Raw genomic sequence first — 17,015 nt, 5'->3', positions numbered from 1 at the left:
CCTCGCTATCCCCTACACTCTTTAACTTATTCATGGAACTACTCACCGATCTGCTACAAACATCCAACGTGCAATTTCACATGTGTGCTGCCGATACCCAACTGTACCTCAAGATCAACACCCTGGACAACATTAGTTTGCTTAACACTACTCTTAAAACCACCCAAACATGGCTGGCAGAGAATCGCCTCAAATTGAATGCTTTAAAAATCTAAATTCCTCCTTATAGCCCCACCCGCCAAAGTCCCCATAATGCACAACTGGATCAAACACCTTACAGCACTCAACGTTCAACCAACCATTGTGGATTCAGCTAAATCATTGGGTATAACTCTGGACTGCAACCTCAATATGCAGAAACACATTAGTAACGCAACAAAGGGAGCAAACTTTCAGATTAATACACTAAGGAAGCTGAAGCCCTTCCTACCTCCCAATGACTTCAAGATGGTGATTCAGGCTCTAGTTCTACCGCGGCTGGACTATGGTAGTGTCTCGCTATGCGGTTTCCCCAAAGCCACTACAGCTCCCCTAAGAGCCTCTACCAACGCTGCAGTGAGAATCATCACTGGCTCGAAAAGAAGGGCCCACATCTCCCCTGACCTAAAATCTCTAAACTGGCTGCCATTTGAAGCCAGAATCCACCTGGAAATAGCTTGCATGACGCATAAGGCCTTGCATCATAATGCACCCAGCTATCTCACACAAAAACTCACAATATTCGGTGGGACAAGATCAACAAGAAGTGCGGAAAACCTCCTTTTGAAACCACAAAAATTTAACAAGAAAAAAACGTATAATCAATCCTTCTCAGGAATGGCACCCAGGATATGGAATGCCCTTCCACCGGAAATAAGACTAAACTCCTCATCCTTCAAACTAGAAGTAAAAGGCATCCTTATGGCAAAATTCACGTAAACACAGCGCTCATGTGTCTGTCAGAACCTCCATTCCCTTCATCAAACTTATCAACCTCATCAATATATCTGCCATTACCATGATTCGTCTGTTCACCCTTGCTCTGCACCTTACTGCTTTGCTTTTTGTATGCTCAGTGTTCTATTTATTTGACATTCTTATCATTACTGTGCTACCATGACTCATCAGGCTGCTCCTGTTCTGCATCATGTTGATTTGTCTTTTTTGAATGTTATGCTTTCTGATGCTATATATTATGGTCCTGCTTATCTTTAATGTATGATCTAACTAAACACATTGATTGTAAAGCGCTCTGATACCCGCAAGGGTCTTGTCTGCGCTCTATAAAACTTTCAAAATAAAAATCAATAAAAGACTGTGTTGGAGCATGAGTTGGATACACCAACAATGTTCTTCCTGTTCAGAGGCTTTACCTTTGACTTGGTCTTCAGTCTCACTCCACCACAGAAGTATATATCTAAAGTTCCCCCAGGACCTCAGTCGAGGCACTTGGAGACTCACACGGTGTCAGGCAGAGGAAAACAGCAGGGTCCAGTCCAGGTCCAGTTGGCTGTGGTCAGCTGGGTAATTCCTAGAAAGTCCTCTTTCAGCATGTTGTCTAACTGTAGGGTGCAGCCAACTGAAACTTGAAGTCCAATTCTTTGTCATGGGTTCAAGAGGGAGCATGTTAAGTCCTTCAGGATTCTTCTCGGGTCACCGAGAGCAGGTCAAGTCCTTTTCTGATATTCTGCAGGTCAAGAAACTGTTCTAAAGTGGGGTCCTGAAGGTGCCCCATTTATGCCTGGAACCAGCTAGGTTTGTGTGGTGACTCCAGGCATGCCATAACCAATAGGGTAAAAGATCCTGGAGCCCACCATACCCACTTTTTCAGTAGTTCCTATTTGCCTTTCTGCAAACGGGGCAGAATGCTTTGTGTCACAACACTTTTAAAATAGGGAAGTGCTTTGACCACATTAAATGTGGACTTTAAGTACTGAGGTTGTGTGTGAAGTTTACTAAGGTAATCCTAGTGTCCTTCCACATCTAACACAAATGTCCAGTTTTAGGCAGGCACTGTACCCATAACAAACCAGAGACCTGAAGTCTAGTAGGACAAAAACAAGGTCCTCCAGCAATCAAACGGCAAATGCACAAGAATTGTCCTGGCATCCTGTTCTCTCCCTTTCAAGTGTTGCATGTGGCTCAACAGACCTTTCAAGCGGCAACAGTAACTTTTTCCTTGCACTACTTTTAAATTCTATGCTCCTTACCCCATGCGCTACAAGGCTTGTTTAGGGGTGACTTAATATGTAAAATATTTTTTTATTGATCAAAAAATGTCTATTTTGATAGATTGCAGTGTTTGTTTGCACTGCACCAGTCAAGCTACACAAGGTAGGTGTTTACACTGCCACTATAGTGGAACGCCACAGTAGGTGCTGCAGTCCTCCAGTGGCATTTAACTTTTAGACCCTGGGTGCACATTTTACTTCCTATAGTATGGACTTAAAGGCAAGTGAAATGTACTGGTCTGGAATAAGCAATTTGACTATGGTTCACGAGGAGTACAGGCACTTTCTGCTGGTTAGCAGAGATAAAGTGCACAGAGTTCTAAAGACATCAGAAATATTGGATGCAACGAAAGGTAAAAAATTGGGTGATCACGCACAAAAAGTGGATTTGTTTCAGCAATGCTAATAAATGATGGAGCACAGCCAACATGACAAATGCATGAAATATGTCGCACCCCATTCATAAAGACGAGACTTAAATAATTTGTTATTCAGTTCCATACTTTTCATGGAGCACAGCCGACATGACAAATGCCAGAAATATGTCACACCGCATTCATAGAGACAGGACTTAAATAAGTTAAATAAACTGTTACTAATTTCCATACTTTTCTGCACAGAGAAGGGACTACGATATGACATAACTTTCATTCCCTTGAAAGTGAAAACTGAACTGTAATTCGATTTGTTATAAGCGTATGGGAGTTTTATCAGACGTACGCAGTCCTACTCGAAGTTGATCATGCAGCAGTTCAGTCTTAATCACAAGTCCACAAAATAATGAAATAAGTGAATACCCATATATGAACAGCATATGGCTGTACAGTTATAAATTGCTTTTTCTGTGCTTGACATGAAAGACAAAAAAAGGCTTAAAACCTAAACAAATCCTGATTTATTTATTTCCCCCCCCCCCCCCAGATATGCACTGCACAACTAAAAGGAAATACAATCCAAGCAACCAAAAAAAAACACATCCTCACAATCTCCCCTTTCCCATGGTATCTCTTACCAGTGGTACCTGCATGGGGATCGCCACTGAAGTGTTGTTCCACTGGTCTTCTGATAACTTTTTTCAGTTTCAGCTTGTAGAGTTGAGAGGCATGGTTCCAGAGTTGGTGGGTCTCGAGATGGTGAAGTGGATGCTGTAATTGTTGGTCCAGGGGAGCTGTGAGAAGTGAGTGTACTTCTTGATGTGAAAATAGGTTCAAGGTGTACCCTGCTTTGTGTGTGGGGTTAGTGACAAGTTGCTGGCAGTCTATGTTGCTCATTCTTTCCAGGAGGTCAGTAGTATTTGTCGATGGGGTCGTCCAGGTGGAGGTTACGATCCCCTAGGAAGATGTAATGCTCGTCGTCAATGTTAATAGGGAAGTTCAGATGGTCCATAATCGGGGTAGTCTGCAAAAGTCATGCATCGGATGGTGTCCTTATAAATTATGGCAGCTCCACCTCCGTGTTTGTTGGTTTGGTCCTGATGTGTTATCTTGTAGCCGTCCGGGGTGGCGATGGCTATGTCCAGCGTGGAGACTGGGTTTAGCCAGGTCTCTGTGAGGAAGGTGACGTATGGGGTGAGGGATGAGATCATGTCCCAGATCTCCGTGGCGTGTTTGCCAATCGATGGTGCGTTGACTAAAATGCATTCGAGTCAGCGTGGAGGACGTGGCCATGTTTGAGAGTCCCTAGCGTTGTTGGTCACTTCAGTGTTGCAGGAGAAGTGGCAGAGCTGGCAGGAGAACGGTCATCTGGTGGCGCATGGAGATGTGCTGTAGCAGTTCAAGTCGATGCGCCTGTGATTTTGGCTTGGAGGTCTGCGGTGGTATAGTTGCACAGGGTTGGAAGAACCAGGGTTCATGGCACAGTCCTGGTGTGGAAGGACACATATGGTCTTGCCTCTGATAGGTCTTGGTAGGGGGGCCGGGCAGGCAGAAAGTAGGAGGTGAACTGCCAGAGCATAATGGGTGGGAAAATGGTGAGAGTGCAATCAGGCACTCAAAGGAAAACTGGCAAAAACTATGGCAACACAAGAAAACAATCTGTCGGAACGAAGCAACTGCTAAATATTCAATACAGAAGTACTAAGTTTAGCAGGCAGAAAAGCATGGTCAGTCATGGGCTAAATGGCCCGGAGGCTGGGAGCAGCATCAGGGAGAGCAGGAGTGAGGATTTGTGCATATTATATATGGATATTTGGGGAAACCTGTAATACGGTGAGATTGCTGCATAGGCCAGTCGTAAAAGGGTTTGTGTCTTTTGATGGTGAAATTTGTCCAACGATGCTGAACAACATTTCATTTTTCTATCCGTGTACAAGAAGAAGTTGGTCCCAAAGGAATACTTGGACTGTGTAAGGTAACTGAAATTGTTGCATCTAGGCAAGGATGATTCTACCGGTAACCTGTAATAGTACTGGGAAAGGGTTGCTCCTCCCCCCTTTCTTTGGCCATCTTCTGTCCATTCTGAAGGGGATCCTCCAGGAGCACAGACGTGCTTGTTCCTCTGAAGGGGAAAACACACAGTCACATGGCTTGAAATCATCTGCTTATATTCAATCTTCCACTCCTGATTTGATCCAGCAGGTGTTATAGAGTGGTGCTCTTGCCTCCGAACTACATTGAACAAGCAATCACTGGTCATCTTTGGTCTGATTACATTTGCTCTGATTCCATCAGACTGGTAAAAAGCTGTCATTCTTTCGCTGCTAATAAAAGCTTGTGCTTGATCATAAAGAAGAGCAGCAAAGATCCTTTAGGAACATCTAAATAAAGGTTGCTCAGTTTAAATGGAGGAGAATAAACTTGTTAATGAAGCACAGGTCGCTTTAGATTAGGCTATAGCACCGAGCCAGCCCTGGTGGCTGTTTCAGAAAAGATCAGACTGATTATGGATAACGGTGGGAGGGCTGCGGTGGTTCTTTTAGATCTTTATGCATCCTTCGACACAGTAAGCCTCGTTGTACTGCTTGAGAGTCTGACTGAAAACAGGATTGCTGTTTTAGCTCATGTCCTCCTTTCTTCATTTTTGATAGATGGGGAGCAGTCATTGGCCCTTGGGAAGTTTAACTCCAAATTGTTTTCCTTGCCTTGTGGGGCCCTTAAGGGGTTATCACTTAGCCCAACGCTTTCTAACCTTTATGTGGCTCCCCTGGCCAAGCTTCTCCATTTTTTTTGATGTCCTACAGTGGCATATGTTGACGACACTCATATTGGGGTGTCAGTTTCCAGCAATGTAGCTGAGGTTGCCGCTCGATTTAACAGGTGCATGGGTGCTATTGTTGACATGATGTCATGCAATTTTTTAGAGTTAAATTCAGACAAAACGGAAGTTTTCCTATTTGGGAAGTAGACTTCTTTTTGGAACTAATCTTGGTGGCTGCAGGCCCCCGGTTCTCACCCCGAGCCAGTTCCCAAGGCTAGAAATCTTGCAGTAGTATTAGATGTCAAACAACTTTTGCTGAGCAGATCAATACATTGACATCTTCTTGTTTTCTAATGTTGAGATCTCGGAGGATGGTTTTGCTTTTTATTAATTTCCAAGTTAAAAAATCAGTTGTTATTGCTTTGGTTTTTTCCAGGATCAATTATTGTAGTGCCCTCTATTTAGGCCTTAAACAATCGGCATTAAATACATTTTAGACGCTGCAGAACGCAGCTGCTCGCCTCCTTAAAAAAAACTCCTAATTCGAAGTCAGTTTCAAATGCACTGGTGGAACTCCATTGGCTCTCAGTGAATAAAAGAGTTGGTACCGACCCAAAAAGACTGTTGAGATCCGCCGTACTACATTCAGCCTCTGTTCCAAGACTCAAGAAAGCTTCATGGGGCGGTCATATTTTTGTGTATTCTACTTGCCAACTGTGGAGTAGGAATCGCTATTAGGAAATCGAAAATAGGAAATGCTCTTGCATTCCCACCCCATGGGCCAAATAGGAAATCCAAACCCAAAGATGCCTCTGCGCTTAAGGTCCCCCTGGAGGCACCCCCAAAATTTGTAGTGCACATATGCCCTAGCGGAATATGTGCACTTCATTCCAATAAAAAAATGCATTATAATGTGCTTTTTTAATATTGCACATGGTCACCCTCAACTTTGAGTGGATGGTAATAGCATTTCCTAAATGCCCAATTCTCATTTAGCAAATGCTTTGGCATGTGTTTTCGGATTCCCTATTTGCATTTCCTAAATCGCGGTCGCTATTTGCGATTTCTACTGGGTAGAAATCCTAAATTAAGACCATTTTTTGGCCTTTATACATATGAAAAGGCTGTTTTGCATTTCTGAACGCGCCTATATTGCGATTCGTCCCATTAAGAAATGCAAAAGGCTCTCGAACATCTGGCCCAATGTCCCGTTTGTAAGAAGCTACCTATTTTTTTAAATTTGGAAATGCCAAAGTAAAGTGCAAAAGAACATGCGAAAGTATTTCACACACTGGAATACTATTTAATTCTCTTTTTTTTACCCATTTATCTTCTACTAAGTGGAACTTTAAAAACTGTATGTAACTCACGTGTGCATGTATAGGCCATAGCCATCTCCCTCCTCCACCCTTGTAAAGCACATAGTTGCTCCCTTCCCCAGTTGTTTCTTGCCAGACACATGCAGTCTAAATTAATTTGGGGTTAAATAGAAAAGTATTTCTTGTCCGTGTTGTAACATCTAGGAGTCATGTTTTCTTTACATTGAAATACTTATGAAGCAGTACACAGAAGACACCGACCCAAAGCCATCCGGGAATAAAGGTCTCTTGGTGTATGCTGGCATCAAATCAATTGTTAAGTCCTCTCTCGGTAAGAACCTTTATATTTCTAGTCCTGTTCTGGATTATGTGATAGATATTCCACTGCTACAGTACACTAACTAGAACAAACTGTATACATACATGTAGTTATGTACACATTTACAGCTATATGTTAATTTTAAAGGCTATGGATTAAAAGTGCAATAGAAATGAACAATGTATAGATACTCGCAAGCCTGCAAATAAGCAAAGTTAATAGAGTATAGTTAACTATTAAATGTTGTTTTTCTTTCTTTTAAGGTGGTAATGTGTACCTTCAATGTTTTATAAACCTAAAACCTAACAATTATTTTGAACTTTTTAACATGTCTACTTTTTATGCTACTTTGGTTTTTGGAATCTTCATTTATGTATGGAAACAGATGCAGAAATGTATTGGTTCTAATTGTTGCTCCTTACCCTTGAAGTTTGTAGCAAAGCAAAATCAACAAGCCTCATTTGGAGACTTTAATTATTATATTATGGTTGCAATGGTTGTTACTATGGTGATATTGGTAATGGTTATTTTTATTTTTACTTTGGTGTATTTTTCAAGTAAATTTTAAATTGGAGTCAATCTTTTATAAGACTTTGCATGCCAAATCATACATTTGGCAATGTGTTATTTAGTTGCAACTGTTTATTCACCAGCAAGATAATGAAATATGATGTTGAGTGCACTGGGGAAAACACTCAGAGGAAGTTAAAAACCAGTATTGGCAAGGCCAGGAGGTCTCTCCTTTGGGACCTACTGGGTTTGCTTCTGGTTATTAGCCATGCTGTACAGCATCGCTAAGCAAAACAAACGAAAAGGTGTTCTGATGTAACAACTGCAACATTTTGTAGGATTGACTCCATCAAAATGACAATCGCTCTTTTGTTATTTACCGAGTTGGATTGGAATATTCTTTTAAAAAGTTGTGCAATGTGTTATTTTATTTATTTTTATGATGTGTGGGTGGGGGGAAGCAACACAAAAGATGGAGGTGGGAGAAACAACGAGGGCGCGTTTGGGCAAAAAAAAAACGGGGCACACACAAGTGGGGGAAGGAACACAGAGGGGAAAAACGGAAGCAAATCAGACAGGGGTGGGAGCAGGGCGGGCACGATAGAGCAATGTGGAGTAGACAAGTAAGAAGCACTCAGATGAGAAAGCAACACCAGAGGAGAATCGCACAGCAACACATAAGTGCACAAAGGAGGCAGCTGAAAAACACATGCAAATTGATGGAGTGCTTAACCGCATCGCTGCGGCGGTTATTTTTGCGCTGTGCAGCTTTTTTCCAAAAGCCGCGTTAGATGACGAGCTCAGCTCGTCATCCGCACACGACCACTGTGGCTGATGACGAGCTCAGCTCGTCATCAGCAGCGAAGGGGTTAACTGAAAAGAAAAACGTAGTGCCTGAAAATTATGCAATGGAAGGACACAAGTAATGTGTCTACGCTCCAGGGGAGGAACAACCACAAGAAGAGAAAGGAAAGCCCACAGAAACTAACAAATATAAAGGCAAGCAATTGAGATAGGCATGAACCCAAGCAATGGGCCATCTTTAAGACCACTATAAGCGGTCCACATAGGTCTTTTCGCCAACAGAAAGCTTTTGCTGTATTGTAGGCGAGACCTAAAAAGGTGACTATGATGAAGATGGATCAGCCTTCCACACACTGCGATTACCTGTCCCTACAAAATTGAGCTTCTCTATGTCAGTTAGATGTTAGTCAAGTCACCCACTCAAACGAGGTCCCACTTTCACTACCTGCCTAGGGCTTCATTGTACAAACACATTGGTCATCTACATTAGGTGCATAATAAAACAAGCATTTGCAAAGTCAGTACCTGGCGTTGGCCGGCAGCCTTTTGTCAATTCTTGCTTTGTCATGATTTTTGCAAAGCTTTATTGTTCTGGAAGCTGCTGGGCCCTCATCAAATCTATATTAAAAAAATATCATTAAAAAATTGGCTGAAGGCAAAAATGTTTATGGGTCACATTACCACAGTAATCCCTGGCACTGAAGGGAACTACTTTGTGTGTGAATGTATTTGTTTGGAAAGAGCAATTCACCATAACTCATAGTGAAGTGCCTCAGTGGCTGGAAGAAAAATGTGAATGACCCATTCAGACTAATGGATAAAGTCTGGCTGAAATTACCTAAAGGTAGCCATGTTATACATACTTTGAGAAAAATCAAAAGGTCTTGGCTAACAGACCTAAAAAAAAAAGCCGGTCGATCAGGGTATTGGCTGCCCGCCTCTTGCCTTTCAGAAAGAAGGCAAGTAAGAAAGGAAGGAAGCATAGCAGGAAGAGAGCAAGGCAGGCAAAGAAGGAAGGAAAAGGAAAGGTAGAAAAAAGAAAAAGTAGGCAAAAACGGAAAGAGGGCAAAAGAGAAGGAAAGAAAAATGAAAGAAGGCAAAAATTGAAAAAAATGCAAAAACAAAGAAGGTATGAAGGAAGAAAAGACTGAAAGAAAGCAGATACAAATGAAGGAAGGAAATAGACCAATGAAGAAGGAAAGAAGAAAGAAGGGGGAAAAGAATGAGTCAAGTCAAAAACATTTGTATCGCGCACATATCACATCCAAAGAGTCTCTGGGCGCTTGCAGACTGCTCTGACGAGAAAAGGGAGAGGCCTAGTTGGAAAAAAGCCAGATCTTCAACTTCTTACGGAAGCAGCTGTGTTCGGAGATGGCACGGAGATTGATGGGCATTTTATTCCACAGGGCAGGTGCGAGGAAAGAGAAGGAGCGACCACCATTTCTGGAGGTTTGTATTCTGAGAGGAGTGAGCAGAGACTCCGCACTAGATCTGAGTTCTCTTCGAGGCATGTACCATGTTAGTTTTCGAGACCAATATTTTGGACCCTTTCCGTACATGTGTTTGTGGACTAGGCATAGCGTTTTAAAACGTATTCGTTTTTTTACTGGGAGCCAATGAAGGCTCTTCAAACATGGGGCCGATGGAGACCTTTGTGGTAAGGTTAAAACCAACCGGGCTGCGGTGTTCTGAAGGACCTGTAATCTATACAGGTGGTGTTCGTTTATGGCTAGTATGAGCGCATTCCCGTAGTCCATTCTATTTATGATTAGACCCTGGACTAGGGGTTTCCGAACCTCAGCGGGAATCCACTTGAAAACTTTCCTAAGGCTGCGCATAAGTCCGAAGCCAGTGCCAACGATATGATTTATTTGGTTAATCATGGACAATTTATTAGGCAGAAATTTAAAAGGCAGCAAAAAAGGGAAGAAAGGCAAAACAGAGGGCAGGAAAAAGAAGGAAAGAAAGTGCATTTAAAAACAAAAGAGAAAGGGAAGAAGGCAAAAAAGGAAAGAGAATACAAGAAAGAAGAAAAGAAAAAAGGAAAGACTGCAAAAGAAGGTAACAAATAAAGACAATGGAAAGAAAGCGGGAAAGAGGGTTCACAGTATGAAATATTGGATACTAAACTTAAATTACATACCGCCTATGTTTAAAAAAGTGTTACAAGTGTGCTGCAAAGTATACACTTTGAAGTTTGGTGTTCTTCCAGGGAAAAGTTTATTAATGAATCATTGGTGAAACAGAGTCCTGGAACACAATAGCAATGTTGTGAAATAGCAGCAGTCTGGTAAATAACTAAGGCCACTTCCAAAGGAATAGTCAACAGTGTTGGCAGGAGAAAGGAACTGAAAGCTGAGATATGCCCAGTGCTCACATGAAGATCTGGTAGAAAGCATTATACTATCAGAAAAACAACATTAAAGTAATAATAAAGCAAAAACAAAAAATGCTGGCACTGAAGGGAACTACCTTTTGCATGTTGGTGTGCTCATTGTGGAAGACCAAATGCAGTCACTCAAAGTGAAGTTAACTTGTGGTTTAAGTAGGCTGACCCTTTGCCCCATACTGTATGTGGTAGTGGGTACAAGCAACAGGGGAATGATACAGCAACAGACCATTGGATGACTAGGACTGGCTCAAATCCCCTGTAAGTAAGCAGATTATGCATATTATTTTAGTCAAATCAAAAGGTCTTGGCTAATGCCAAACCTAAAAATGCAGTTTACCCAGAGGACGCTTTGCCAAGGATTTAAAGATCTGCTTCACCCGTCAGATCCACTGCCTAGATTTTCGTGCAGGTCAACCTTGCTGCTTAGACCGTCTGGCACATCCTGCCACACATTTCAAAATCGTTACATTTAGCACCCTGACTCCCAAGTGCTTGCAATATGGATGTTTTGACCTACTATCTGAAAATACAAACCTACTTAAAGTAGCCAAGTGGACATCCACAGATAATTACATCCAGGAGATAGAACCTGCAGTTGCTGCAAAGGAAAGTCCATTACATGTTAAAGATAGTATTATCGTAACTCTTCTGGCAAGCATGGTCTGGTCTAATAGCGGGGTGTAGGAGTCCTATTAACCACATGGCTGCTGGGCGTTTTCCCCCCCAGTGCTGGAAAATGCCATTTTAGTGGCACTATGACGAGCTCAGCTCGTCATCAGCACACGAAACCCGTGGGTGATGACGAGCTGAGCTCGTCATCAGCATCGAAAGGGTTAACCAAGCTCAAGACACATAGTTTAGGGTCAAGGACAACCAGTTGTCATGTTTATTTTGACTTTTGGACAAGGAGTCCCAAACCCCTGCAGCGCATTCCCGTTGGCAGCCTCCTCACAGTACCACATTATGGACCAGTAAAGAGCATTGTCTGCAGTTAAGGTACAATTTGTATCAATATGTTTTAACTGTTCGAACTTGTGTTTATGGGTCATTAGAACATTGTAATGTTGGGAGATCCATTGAAGAAAATGGAGTGCTCTGGGTTTCTAATGGCTGGTAAAAGCCAAGAGCTCCAACTTTCCAATGTTTGTCCTTCACAGGTGTTGCTGTGAACAAAGGCTTCATTGAGCCCGAGGAAATCCCCTCGTGCTCACAGGCATTTGCTTTATTTGTTAGAGCGTTCTGCCCTCTAGTGGCGTAATGTTCTAAAAGCCTTATAGCCAGCAGTAGCTGGGCTATGCAGGTTCCGGCTCCCGCCTGCAACTGTCAAGAACTGCACATAGTGTTTTTTTTTTTTTTTTTTACCAGTAAAGATTTTTTTTTCAAAAGGAGTGAATTTCCAGCTTTACCCAGTTTGGGATGAGATGGTGAAAACCCTCAAACAGGCACAGACTCAAAAGGGTATTTCAGCAATGGAACTGACACTTCTCACTACTTCGAGCTTAAGTATGGATATTTACAGGAAGGTGGCAAAATCAGGACTTTGCTAGAATCCAAACTCTGCTATAATAGGAGCATTTATACATTTTTTGATTATGTAATATTGCACCTGGAAACATTACTAATGGTCTATTTGTGAAGAGATCTAAATTTGAGACCGAAGACTCGCTAAACCGTGAATTGGCAAGAAGGCTTTTATAGTAGGTCGTAGTGATGTTTGGCATAATAAAAATGGTTGGTAGTGTATCGATTTGTCCCAGGTCACTTTCAGCTTCAAGAATCTCCCAAATCTGTCTGGAGTCTATAAGAAACTGTCCACCGTTGTTGATGGAGCCCTTACATATACAAGAATATTGTCTGCATGTTGGAAGACAGTGTGTTCCGTGGAGCCTATTCTATACCCTAACCCGATAAGTAAATTAAATGCTAGTGGTTGAATAATTTATTTTGCAGAGTGCATTTCATAATCATTCATTCTGGCCATCTGGTATCAGCCACAATATGGCAGTGGTCCGCAAATAGCATATGAAACTTCACTTTAAAAACGTGATAGTTCCTGGCAGTTTGGTGACAGAAGTAACTCCAGTTATCACTACTTTTTCTATGACCTGCTGCATAAATTCATATTTGATAAATGCAGATACAGCACAAAATATATACTAGAAAGTTTATTTTCTAGCCCCGCCATAAAGCCTGCTTGCAGCATTGCTAGCTGCAAGTTATGTTTACACAGTATTCTAATTTTGAAGAAAAGTGGATTAAGAGCCCGTACTAGGTTTCTTCCTTAATTTCATTCCAGATTTCAGTGTAAATAACGTATTTATTTGCCATCATTCTTCACAAATCATTCGAGATGACCAAAGAAAGCTTTTTGCATCCTCCGTTTAGAAAATCCCCCTGCTAATTTATGGATACATTAAGCGAGATTGGGAAGTGTAAAGGACTGTTTGTCTTCTGTGAGCACATTAGTTTTAGAATGTTAACATCTAAAGGAGCCATGGTTGGATGGATGGGATCTTGAACTCTGACAGGCTACGAGAATGCAAACTATTCTTCTGCCAGAAACTAAAAAATTACTCACTAACAATGGTCAAAGATCGTCTGAAACGTCTCTTGCTTAAATGTGCAGGGCAGCTGCTTAGAGAACAAAACACCTTTACCTAGATTTAGACTTAACGACGGATACAGTGCTGGGCCAGGCACCTTAGTAAATAAAGAGCATTTCTGTTCTTTATTTCCATATGTGTTTTCTTTTTAAGTTGCTTTACTGTGTGGCATAAAGCTACGTTTGCTATGGTACTCGAACTAACAGAGACTCAAATGGACACCCTTTTTAATAACAGGCAAAGTCAACTGCCAGTGATGTGTCCTTTGGGGTTACCAGGATCAGTTTGGGTGGAGTAGATGCTCAGTGTAGCTATGTCCACAGATCACACCTCTGTCCATTCAGTCATTTAAAAATGAAGAGATGTGTTTGGAATGTTTATTTAAAGTCCACTGCGTTTTGAGTTATTAATCTTGAGATCTAACGAGCTAACGTTAAAAATAAAAATGTGCCCGTAGATGGAATGGTCTAGAAAAATAAGAGATCGTCTTGAGAACAGTTCTGGGATCCCGCATATGGGTTGAGGTATTCATTGTGTTGTTGTCGGTGAAAAATCCCAGTTATTAGCGCCTTTTCCTCTAATTGTTGGTTGATTCTGGTATTTCACATGCTTACGGATCCTATATAAATCGCTTTGGGCTTTGGATTCTCTTGTCCAGTGATTAATAAGTATTTCCATATGAGGAATTGTCAGGAGAGTTTAAAAAGTATTTGCACTTGTTTCTAATCGTAATACTTTACAACTTACACACGCAATGTACATCAGATCTTCTTCCATTAAACAGGAACAACTGAAAACTACAGGCACAGCTGGAGTGGGTCTGAAAAGCAGGCCGATGTCATTCGGTATCGCAGTGAAGAGCGAAGCCTGGCGCTCCAGCTCTGCGGCTGGATAAAGAAGGGAGCAGATGTGGATGTTGGACCATTCCTGAATTCTTTGGAGCTGGACGGTGAATGGGAGCGAGCAGCTGCAGTAGCACTGTTCAATTTGGATATCAGGCGAGCTATCCAGATCCTAAATAAAGGTGCTTCGTCAGGGAAAGGTATGTGCCGGCTCACAACTTTACCTTATGATATCGAGTTCTCCTGTAGTGTACTATGATGGAAAAAATGCACTAACTTATTGTTTTAATTTTTGTAATGGTGCTCCCATTCCATTGCACCGTGCCATCATTGCCATGTTTGCTGTTAATGAGTGTCGAGAGAGGTATCCTTCCATTACAGTCCTACATTAATGTATTTATTCCATTTCACCAAAACGAAGCCCTCTCAGGTTGACATTGGATTGGATATCTTACTACTTTTTTAAACTCTTGCAGTTCACCGTTCTACTAAGTGCTCAATTTAAGACATTCCCACCAACAAGGAAATCTATACCCCCTCTGGGATGTATGTCGTTACAACGCATACTTTTACTCCGCGTACCATTACAACGCGGTATTTACAACGCATACCGCTACAACGCATAGCGCTTTGGGGTGCTGGATAGTGGTAAGTATAATTTACTATTCTAACTCCAGTCCCCGTGGACCCTAGGGAAGGTGTTGGATAGTAAATTAAACTTACCTCTTATCCTAGAGCGCCCCCCAGCGCAATGCGTTGTAACGGTATGCGTTGTAATGCCTGCGTTGTAGTGGTAGTGCGGAGTAAAAAATGCGTTGTAACAGGTGAATACCCCCCCTCTGTGCTCCGCATTCCCTCCAACAGCTAGCAGTGGTTTCTGTGAACATGTTGCTTAGTTTCCTTGAACCTGATGTTGATTACATGTGATTGTAGCGTCATCTGATGCAGTATACCATGTGTGCTATTGTCAAAGCCTCTGCCACGGCTTCTTTTCAATAACTGTTAACCACAGTTGTCCATCCATTTTGGGTGGACTGTGCAATTTATACATGATTATATTAAGCCTATATTGATCTGATGACTCGCTGAGTCATCAAAAGAAAACACGAGGGGGAGAGTAGAGGTATCCAAGATAGAATCTACCTCCTGTATCAATATTTATAATCAAAGAGATTCTATCAATTTTATAGGTTTTTTTAAGGTTTTTAATAATAAATTTCTTTATTCGGTATTTCATAATAGAAATCCATAAAAGCAATGTTATCCATATTGTTACAAAAGATAAAAAAAAGATCAATTATACAATAAAACTGGAGAAGAATGGTTAAAAGTGAATCACTTCACATTACATTAAGTTCATTATTCTGTGTTAAGAGCATCTTCCTCACAAACTTTTTCTGTGCTTAAAAATACATTTCAAAAAGTTACCAACATAACAGGTAGATTCAGAGTCTAAAAGCTGAAGACTCAACATGGCAGGACAGCACTGTCTAAGACCCCACAGTTTCAGCAGTGGTAGCAGCCAAAATTTGCGATGAGCATAATAATACTTGCAGAACAGTACAGTGTGTATAGTAGTCTGGACTGATGTGTCATCGCAAGGACAAAGACCTAAAGTTGGCTCCCAAGTGTCTCTCGTGGGAAAGGCTACTAACCGGTGGAAAAGATTTAATCTAAATCTGTTTAGTAAGTATCTGTCAAATATACCAATTTCAAGTGTTAGATAAGGCTGGATTGTAACGGTGGTCTGAACCATGATTGCATGGTAGACAGAGGCTTTCCCTATTTCGCTAACGAGCCTTAGTCCATCTAAATGGCTCAGAGCCATTGCTTTCAGGTCCTTCTTAGATATCTCACTGATCTTTACTGGTGTGGTGTAATATATCTCTAAACCTAAGTCAGTTAGAAAATTTCTGATGTAGGTAAGCCATCTTATTTTTGCCGCGTGATCTAGTGCCATTTAATCTGCCACAATCCCTTTGGTTAGCATGTTTTTATCGGAGGTCCAAATACGCCGCCACAGTAGCAATGGTTGGATTTTTGCCAGGTCCTCTATGTGTGGTATACCTAGTTCAATGTGGCATGCATACATAGAGATTCGTCTTGGTGCTGCAAGGAGGAATCTTGAGAATTAATTTTCTGCCACCTGTAGAGCACTGACATCCACGTGACGCCAGCCCCGTACAGTGCTGTTGTCTGACATTTAACGTTGTAGATTTTCAGTAGTTCCACGGGCGACCGTTTGCCCAATTTTTGTGAAAAGGACATCAGGGCAACTATTGCCCTCTTAAAACCGTGCTTTCTGGCCTCGACTGCCGCTTTCCATTTCAGTTTTTCGTCTATTGTAATGCCTAAATAGGAATACTGGGCCGTGACTTCAAGTTTTTGTTTGTTAAGGACTATATCCCTAGGTCGTTTTCTTCCTTTACCTGCCACCATTACAAAGGTCTTCTTAATGATAATGTGGAGGTCAAGACTGCCCATAAAATCCGCGTACCTGAGCAGCGCCTTCTGTAGTTCACACGGAGTACGGGCCAGAATGACTGCGTCGTCTGCGTAGAGCAGAGCGGGAATCAGGCGTTGTTTTACTTGCGGGAGGTCCCGGGCCCCCCTTAAAAGCTCCGCCTCCAAGCTGTTTGTATAAAAGGAGAATAAGAAGGGGGCCAAGACACATCCTTGCCTAACTCCACGCTCTACTCCAAAGGGTGCAAACAACTCGCCCTTCAAACTAAAATGGACTCTCGCGGAAGCCTTGGAATATAATTCCCTCAAAAAATCTAAAAGTGGGGGATCCACTCCCATTTGTGACAATACTGACCAGAGCTTTGAATGGGACACGCAGTTGAAAGCTGCGGATAGGTCCACATACACCATGTAGAGC

At 41.9% G+C, this 17,015-nt stretch overlaps 1 protein-coding gene across 2 annotated transcripts in view; it reads left to right on the top strand.

Moving 5' to 3' along the window:
- The window catches only part of MIOS (meiosis regulator for oocyte development), a 188,328-nt gene that overhangs the window by 20,749 nt on the left and 150,564 nt on the right, over nucleotides 1-17,015 (top strand). For both annotated transcript variants that reach the window (XM_086941922.1, XM_086941923.1), the window contains exons 3-4: nucleotides 6,897-6,995; nucleotides 14,077-14,334. In XM_086941922.1, coding sequence (XP_086798048.1) covers nucleotides 6,897-6,995; nucleotides 14,077-14,334 — 357 coding nt within the window. The remainder of the gene's footprint in view (nucleotides 1-6,896; nucleotides 6,996-14,076; nucleotides 14,335-17,015) is intronic.

This window comes from Lissotriton vulgaris, chromosome 10 (genome assembly GCF_964263255.1).
Source record: "Lissotriton vulgaris chromosome 10, aLisVul1.2, whole genome shotgun sequence".
In the NCBI taxonomy this organism is placed as follows: Eukaryota; Metazoa; Chordata; class Amphibia; order Caudata; family Salamandridae; genus Lissotriton; species Lissotriton vulgaris.
The sequence above is the reverse complement of the archived record's forward strand: the minus strand, read 5'-3'. Positions and strand labels throughout refer to the sequence as shown.